Here is an 8960-nt window from a genome sequence, read left to right on the forward strand (position 1 = left end):
TCAGAAGAATCTCCATCCAGCAGAGCTGTAGACAAGATGAACAATCAATAGTTACTATCTGTAGTTAAGATGATGATTCACAGTTACACTGTTACATATATTAATATAAATGAAGTTCAGTCAGGAAGACTCTCTTTACTTTACTCTATCAGCTGATTGTGGGTTTCACTTAAAGTTAACCAACCAGATTCTACAGAGGTTCCTTTATCACATTGTTGCTGACAAACTTTAAAATGTTCTCCTCTCTGCTGCTGTCAGTTGTCCCTCCTCTGTAATATGTTGTGTTGGCAGGTGAACACTATTAGTACTACAACTAGTAAATAGTCTACTACCTGTCGATGGAAACGTTCTCTTCAGAAGCACACCCTGTTGAAACTGTAACACCTCTATAGGAAAAAGTCTAGAAAATACCGTTCAAAGCATCCACAATGACACACTTATATCTATCAGCTTCTGCCACTGATATGAAATCAAAACAATAAGTGGTTTTGTGTGTAGTCCACTTATACTATGGATCAGTTTGATCAGTTATACTTAACAGCAGACCTGTCAAAATGTGACTAATTGAATCAGTATTAATGTTAAGGTCTTCTTCAGACAAGAAAGAACATTTAAATGACTTTAAGTAGAAACTCACCATCTGCAACAATGATGTCAATCCGCTGAAATGAAGATCCAGAGAAACACCCGTACAGTCCTGAGTCAGACTTGGTCAGCTGTCTGATGGTCACATAAACATATCTGCTTTCCCTCATCCATTCAATGCTGTATCTGCCTTTCTGAGCTCTGTCATTGGTTGTTTCAATGAGAATGTCTTCTTGTTCACACGGTTCCTCACAGAAGATTTTCCTGCTTCCAAACAAAGAAGACGGACATTTAACTCTGACATCTCCTCCTTCAGCTGCTGTATAGAGTTGGACTTTGACCAGACCGTTGTTTCCATCCTGCAGATCTGCTGAAAAGATGAACAATCATTAGTTACTGTATGTACTTCCTGTAAGATGCTGTAGTCTGATCACAATATTTCCTGCTTCACATTAACAAAGATCCACAGAGTCACACTGGGAGCTGCCCAGTTCAACCAGTTAGGTCTGAGGCTGAAGAAAATTTTGAATTTAGAACCTTTAAATGATTACGTCAGATATACAGGCTGGCGTGCACCTGCACATATTCATATGATTTCTGCAAAAAGAACAAACCGTCAACGCTGTCACGAGGGGATACATGTGCAGTTACATTTCAAACTAAATAATTTGACTGTTTTATAAGTCCAAACGTAATGAATATGAGCCAAATCAGGAAAACAGGAAACAGGAGTCGGCCGGGGCGCTGACGGGTCAGGAGCCGGGGTACGCCAACGGAACAGGAAACGGCAGGGGCGCCGACTGGACAGGCGTCAGCTGGAAAGCCGGCGGGACAGGAGGTACAGGCAGCGGCCAGAAAGCCGGCGAGACAAGCTTAGGAACAGGCTGAGCGAAGGTCTGCGAAATGGCTGTCGTGAGCTGCTGAACCTGGTTAAACAGGGCAGTCCAGGCCTGGTTGCTGCTCGCCAGGGCGTGACGAACATCAGCGGTGTTGGTGACAACCTTGGTCTCGCGTCTCTGGAGCGCCTCTTCAATGAACCCGAACCGGGCCTGTGACGAGGTGTCGAACGCTGGGTCCACGTCGAGGACCAACCGTACTGTCACGGTTGGTGTGTGGACCCAAGAGCAGTACGACGAGGAGACAGATAAAGTTCTGGAGCTTTATTTGAAGCTGAGAATACAGCAGACAGACAAGCAGGATATGACTCACAGTGGGAAACAGGCAAGGGATTAGGCAGACGGAAACCAGAGGAAGCGGAGGCTAATCTCGTGGTCTGGGACAGAAGGCTGAGACGTTGACCGGGGCACAGGCAAGGCAGGGAAGTCCAGACAGGCAGGGTCAGCAACGGGAAATCAGTCCACGGGAAATTGCTGGAAAGTGTAGCATGAAAACAAAGAACGATCTGGCAGCGAGTGTGTGAATGAGTGGGGCATTTCTACTGCAGGGTGTAGGTGCAGCAGAGTGAGCAGGTGAGAGGGATGGTGCTGATGAGGTGGGTGTGGCAGACAGGTGCACTGCATGAGGCTGATTAGATGAGTGAGGGAGAGTGTGGTGAGAGAGAGGGCGCTGGGAGTGGCCGGAGTGAACTGAGAGAGAGTGACAGGCAGGTGAACAGAGTGAGCCAATTAGGTGAGTGAGACAGAGTGACAGGGAGTATGGAGCTACTGACAGTATGGAGGAAGAACTGTGACATTACAAATCAATCACCCATTCACACCCATTCATACACTGATGACAGGGACTACCATGCAAGGTGCCACCTGCCCATCGGGATCTATCTAATCATTCACACACCCTTCGAGAGCAACTCGGGGTTAAGTGTCTTGCCCAAGGACACATCGACATGGACTGCCAGAGCCAGGGATCAAACCGCCGATCCTCTGATTGGAGGACCACCCTGCTCTCCACTGAGCCACAGTCACCCCCAAAAAAAAGAAAAGTAGAAACTCACCATCTGTGACAACGATCTCAAACTCACGGTAAGGATCTGTAGACAGAAGCCTGTCCAGAACACACCGGTACCGTCCTGAGTCAGACATGGTCAGCTGTGTGATGCCCACAAACAGAAATACTCCTGACGGAGCTACTGGTACATATCTGATGCTGTATCTGTCTCTCTGAGCTGTGAAATCAGTTGTTTCAACAAGAATGTCTTCGTCTTTACATTCTCCCTTACAGAAGTATTTCCTGGATTCAGAGGTATTAAAGTAACATGCAACTAAGACATTTCCTCCAGTTCTTGAATAGAGGGTTTTTTCTTCAGAAGGATCTCCATCCAGCAGAGCTGTAGACAAGATGAACAATCAATAGTTACTATCTGTAGTTAAGATGATGATTCACAGTTACACTGTTACATATATTAATATAAATGAAGTTCAGTCAGGAAGACTCTCTTCACACTCCTTTTCATTCATAATCTCAGTCTCTCTCTCCACGTGACTCCACCTTCACTTAAAGTTAACCAACCAGATTCTACAGAGGTTCCTTTAGCCAATCACATTGTTGCTGTTAAACTTCTCCTCTCCGCTGCTGTCAGTTGTCCCTCCTCTGTAATACATTGTGTTGGCAGGTGAACACTATTAGTACTACAACTAGTAAATAGTCTACTACCTGTCGATGGAAACGTTCTCTTCAGAAGCACACCCTGTTGAAACTGTAACACCTCTACAGGAAAAAGTCTAGAAAATACCGTTCAAAGCATCCACAATGACACACTTATATCTATCAGCTTCTGCCACTGATATGAAATCAAAACAATAAGTGGTTTTGTGTGTAGTCCACTTATACTATGGATCAGTTTGATCAGTTATACTTAACAGCAGACCTGTCAAAATGTGACTAATTGAATCAGTATTAATGTTAAGGTCTTCTTCAGACAAGAAAGAACATTTAAATGACTTTAAGTAGAAACTCACCATCTATAACGATGACTTCAATCCGCTGTGATGAAGATTCAAAGCCACACCTGTACAGTCCTGAGTCAGACTTGGTCAGCTGTTTGATGGTCACATAAACATATCTGCTTTCCCTCATCCATTCAATGCTGTATCTGCCTTTCTGAGCTCTGACATAGGTTGTTTCAATGAGAATGTCTTCTTGTTCACACGGTTCCTTACAGAAGAACTTCCAGCTTCCAAACAAAGAAGACGGACATTTAACTCTGACATCTCCTCCTTCAGCTCCTGAATAGAGTTGGACTTTGACCAGACCGTTGTTTCCATCCTGCAGATCTGCTGAAAAGATGAACAATCATTAGTTACTGTATGTACTTCCTGTAAGATGCTGTAGTCTGATCACGATATTTCCTGCTTCACGTTAACAAAGATCCACAGAGTCACACTGGGAGCTGCCCAGTTCAACCAGTTAGGTCTGTGACTGAAGATTGGAGACTTTGACATCTTTGTTCTTCTTCTAGCCATGCTACATGTTACATTAACATAAAGTGTCCATGTCCTACTTAATGGGTTACATTAATGCAAATCATTATTATGAACTCTTATTTTTTCTCATTCTGTGAACATTTGCACACTCTTTAGTCCATGTTCTGCACACTCCATCTTTATTCATTTTAAAGACTTTACACAGTGAGGTAGAGAGCACGAACAACAACGGCTGCTTGACTTTCAACATTTACATGTGAAAGTTCACCTGCTGCTTTGAAAAGGCAATTCAACTCAACTTGAAGACCGCCTTTGATTCAACTCAGAAATTAAAGTTCGTTAAGTTGATTTAACTGCAATGGTCTAGTTGTCTGAACATTGTTTTTTATGTTGTCGGAGTTGATTTAACTTTTTGTCACTTAAAACAAAGAATTGTATTACATTATCAGTTTAAGAAAACTTGCCTTACCTTGTCAAACAAACACACATTTCTGCATTATTGTAACTCAGTTTCAAGTTGAAATAACTTAACCAAGTCTATACAACTTGCTATTTCAAGCTAAGAGAATTTAAATTAATAATTGCAAGTTTGCTTGCTTTATCAAAAAAACACCCAGAATTCTTACTTCTGTTCAAAAATACAGCATTTATTTGAAGAAAAGATAAACATTCTTAAACATGGGGTTTAAGTACATCTCAAACATGCCTACACCCCCGAAAAGCTGTGTTTAAAACATTGCTCCCACATACAAGTGGAGGCAATCTGACAGACAGACAGGAGGTGGGGTTGTGGACAGACAGACAGAGACAGACAGGAGGTGGGGTTGTGGACAGACAGACAGAGACAGACAGGAGGTGGGGTTGTGGACAGACAGACAGGAAAGGTAGGGTTGTACAGTGACAAATGTGAGATTATAACAACAGGTCAATAAAATCAATCAGAAAAATGTTGCATCCTGATACACCTTAAACATGCCTTAACATTGTTCTCCACATAAACAGTGTTTATGTGGAGAACAATGCAAGAATCCTCAAATAACTTGAGATGTGCTTTCATTTTTTCAAAGGCGATAACTTAGCAGTTTGTTTCTGAGCCCATGGATTCTTGCTGAGCATTGGTCAGGTTGAATGTTCATGATGACCCTCTGGAGGAACTCAAATGTGTTCTTTTTTCTGTCCTGGCCCCACAGTGGTGGAATGAACTCCCCACTGACGTCAGGACAGCAGAGTCGCTGCCCATCTTTAGGCGCAGGCTGAAAACTCACCTCTTCAGGAAGTACTACCCTGAGCCTTCCTCGTAGCACTTATGGCACTCGTATTAGTTGCTGCACTTACTGTATTCGTATCAGTTCGCTGCACTTATTGAATTTGTATTTGTTTACTGCACTTATCCTATTCGTAGTAGTTTGTAGCACTTACTATATTTGGATTAGTCTGTTGCAATTATTGTTTTCGTAGTAATCTGCCTCTGCACTATACTTTTGCTCTGGCTTATACTTTGAGATGCTTGTTTAAGAAAGGAGATGCACTTATGACTTCTGGTGACTAGTAGTTCTCTTGAATACCTATGTTGAATACACTTCCTGTAAGTCGCTTTGGATAAAAGCGTCTGCTAAATGACTGTAATGTAATATAATGTAATGTTCTTCATATTACGGGGTACTCCAGATTAAGGCAGTACATTGCTCCCATTAACATGGCAAAGCCTGTGGGCAAGTCTCTGAGCTCAACTAGGATGATCTTCTCCTCTGCTACCACAGCCACATTGAAGACTTCCAAAGGAAATGCATCATGCAAAATTCCTTCATGTCCAATTAACAGTCCAACCTGCATTCCTGTCATTATCACATCCAGGGGTTCTCCATGAGCCTGAAGACATATAAAGACATTCACATCTTAACTGACGTCTCCAAATTAAAATCATAACTGCCACTTCAATGAATAGACGATAAAATGTATTTTTTATTTTTCAAATAATTTGAGGACTGAACATATCATTTTGAGTTTCTTCTCTCTCTCTCTCTCTCTCTCTGTTCGGTGTGTTGTGGTAAAGTAGGGTTTGTGCACACCAGTGAGAGGACTGAAGGATGTGGCATGGTGTTTTCCTACCACAAAACAAGTGCTCACACACCAATTCACATACTGCTTTTAATATCGCCAGTTCTGCTGCAGTACAGCTCAACCAATAGTAATACAGGCGGAGAGCGCTGAAGGCTTATCTGCCTGGCTTATAAATGCAAAAGTGTTATGGGTCGAGCGAAAAACTTGCACATGAAATACTTAAAAATACGAATATTGCGGTCATATTTAAAAAATAAAACAATAGCTTATACTTCAACATGAAATACGTTTCATCAAAAGCATGACATATGAAATTTGTCCATTATATCTTGTTATGCCGATGAAAAAAACGTTAGCAGCCGTTAGCAACTGTTAAGCTAGATAACATTAAAGCCAGAAAGGTTGCCTTACCAGGCCATAACAAAGCACGAACTACATAACTGTGATACATTTCGAACGTAACATATGATATTAATTAATTAATTTAAACTCACCTCCATGTACTGAAGCCAAGCACTCTTTTCTGTCCTTGTTGCTGGCAGAAAGTAACAATAAATTGCTCCGCCTCGATTCATTGGCCGTTGTCAGGTAATAGACTTTTTTTGTTTACCACAAAATTCATATATTTTCATCGGAATACAAGTATATGAATACCTGCAGTGTTTAACCAGTAGATTATGTCCAAGATTCACCTGGCCATGGTTTAAAAAGACAGTTCCCCTCAAAATCAAACGTTTTTTTATTTCATCCCCCCATTCCCGCCTTTTTTCAGCCTTTTGTTTCAACTGATGACTAAAAACACCAAGTTCAATCAACACTTACAAATCCCCAAAAGTCAACACAGTGAATTACTGAAAATTTAACTTTAAAGAACTTGAAAAGTTAAGTTCAAAATCTAAAACTTGTCAGAGCTCTTTGAGTTAAAAAGAAGTAAATTGTCATAACTAAATAGGGCTGTGATGTTTCATAGTGCAGGGTGAAGCAAAAAATACAACAGAAGTAAACAAGAAGTAATTTTGTTTCATTTGATTAAAAGTAGAGCTGCAACTATTAATAAACAGAACTACTTTGATAATCAAATAATCGTTTTAGTGATTCTTTAAACATGTGCTGGTTCCAGCTTGTAGAATGTCAGGATTCAACACTTTTTATGTCATATGTCTGATATTTAACTGAATATCTGGGGTCTGTACTCGTTGAATAAAACAAGCTATTGAAATATTTAATCTTGGGCTGTGGGAAGTCTCAACGCCCATTTTTTATTATTTTCTCTAACTGATGATAAGTGAGTTTGTGCCGTTCATTTTCCTTCCTGATGTACTGTTTATTGATAAAGTCTTTTATAAGATTTTTACAAGTCTGTCCTAAAACAATACTCACACGCTCATAATCACATTGAAATAGTTTTTGTTCTTCTTTCCACACTGGACACAAAGAGCATGAAAATATATTCTGAGCTCATGTGAGGCTTCAGCAGTCTGACTTAGATAAATCAAGTGAAGTGTCGTATTAACTTCAGATAAACATTTGAAGAAGAGAGAATAAAGAGTGATAGAAATACAAAGTTAATACTCACAGAGGAAGAAGAAGACCATCAAAGTGTGACGGACTTTCATGATGAGACTCTGATGGTTCACCACCGCCTCTCTTCCTTCTTCTCTGACAAACAGGAACTGCTCTCTTCTTTAAATGGATGAGTCCCTCCTCCAAACACAACTCTACTCTCCTCCCCTCTTCATCAGTCTGTATTTCTACTGCAGGGTCTGAGGTTACCTGTGTATTTATTTATGACTTTACACTGTCCTTAACACTCACTGCAAGGGAACGTATTGTCATATAGTTGTGATAAACCAGTATGGTCTTCAGCATGTCTACACCGTACATAATGATATCTCTTATTGGGATATATTGTTCATTAATGAATTCAAAAGCCATGTTTTTTTCTTTTAATGAACCCATGAATGGATAATAAAAACTTTTAAAATGATATTGTTTTTGGGTGAACTATTCCTTAAGGTGAAAGTACAGAGGTATTATCAGCAGAATGTAGTGTATCAAAAGTAAATGTACCCATGGCTCCTTTCACTGTGTTATATTATAATAGAATATTATAGTATACAGTTTTTATCACTAATGAATACAAGAACAATTTATTGTTGTAGCTACACATGTAAAGCTATGATGGTGCAGCTATGATTGGTACAGTATATACTCATAATGTGACTATTTAAACTTAATCTGTAATACTAACTTTTTTGAGGAACAGTAATGAAACAGTAAACAAGCTTTTGATTTAAACAGGTGTTATGTTGATTTAACTGTTGTCAATGAAATGCTGATTCTATCAAATTAAAGTGCATGTTTGAGTTTGTACTGTGGAAAAAGAGGAACTTTCAAACATAAACTCAAGAAATTATAAAGGAGAAGTTGAAGAGGCAACAATCTGTTGCTACAAAAGCTAAATGCTACAAACATATGATGATGTAATAGAAAATGATACGTTGGTTTAGATTACACTACCAAACAGTATGTAAACGAGTTAAACAAAATCTACAGAAGTAAAATGCAACACAATAGCAGCAGTTATATTATAGTAATACTAATTTTACTGCACAATTAATACTTTTACCTTTCATACTTTGAGTACACTTTGCTGATAGTATCTTTTGCGCTTTAACTTTGGTGAGGTTTTGAACTGTGATTCTTTTCACAGTGTGCTATTAGTAGTTGACTGCAGTAAAGGATCTAAATACTTTTTCCACTCCTGCTGTTGAAAAGTCACCCATTGGTTTCATGAAATGTGGTTTTGACACCTCTAGTTCAGCGCTCACCATCTTGTCTTTTTGTAACCAGTGAACGGGAAGTGACTAAATTTGGGCTGAGGAGCAGTAACGTAGAGACGCCATATAACAGGATGTGGGGTTGTGGACGGAC

The 8960-nt window shown here is 40.0% G+C and overlaps 1 protein-coding gene across 1 annotated transcript; it reads right to left on the bottom strand.

Annotated features, from left to right (window-relative positions):
- Positions 1-2363: 2363 nt before the first annotated feature.
- Positions 2364-7673, bottom strand: LOC129114804 (uncharacterized). The gene is made up of 4 exons (XM_054626714.1): positions 7603-7673; positions 3501-3815; positions 2537-2869; positions 2364-2380 (listed from the first exon to the last, which is right to left on the bottom strand). The coding sequence occupies exons 1-4, from the start codon at positions 7640-7642 to the stop codon at positions 2364-2366; spliced, it is 705 nt and encodes a 234-aa protein (XP_054482689.1). The 5' UTR covers positions 7643-7673.
- Between the last annotated feature and the right edge of the window lie 1287 nt (positions 7674-8960).

The sequence above is a fragment of the Anoplopoma fimbria genome, unplaced genomic scaffold (genome assembly GCF_027596085.1).
Source record: "Anoplopoma fimbria isolate UVic2021 breed Golden Eagle Sablefish unplaced genomic scaffold, Afim_UVic_2022 Un_contig_10370_pilon_pilon, whole genome shotgun sequence".
In the NCBI taxonomy this organism is placed as follows: domain Eukaryota; kingdom Metazoa; phylum Chordata; class Actinopteri; order Perciformes; family Anoplopomatidae; genus Anoplopoma; species Anoplopoma fimbria.

Excerpts from the sequence above, each read along its gene's own strand:
- LOC129114804 (XM_054626714.1), bottom strand. The coding sequence starts at position 7,642 with ATGAAAGTCCGTCACACTTTGATGGTCTTCTTCTTCCTCT. Across the intron at positions 3,816-7,602 it reads GATGGTCTTCTTCTTCCTCT|ATCTGCAGGATGGAAACAAC; the intron begins GTGAGTATTAAC and ends TCTTTTCAGCAG. Across the intron at positions 2,870-3,500 it reads TGAAGTCATCGTTATAGATG|CTCTGCTGGATGGAGATCCT; the intron begins GTGAGTTTCTAC and ends TCTTGTCTACAG.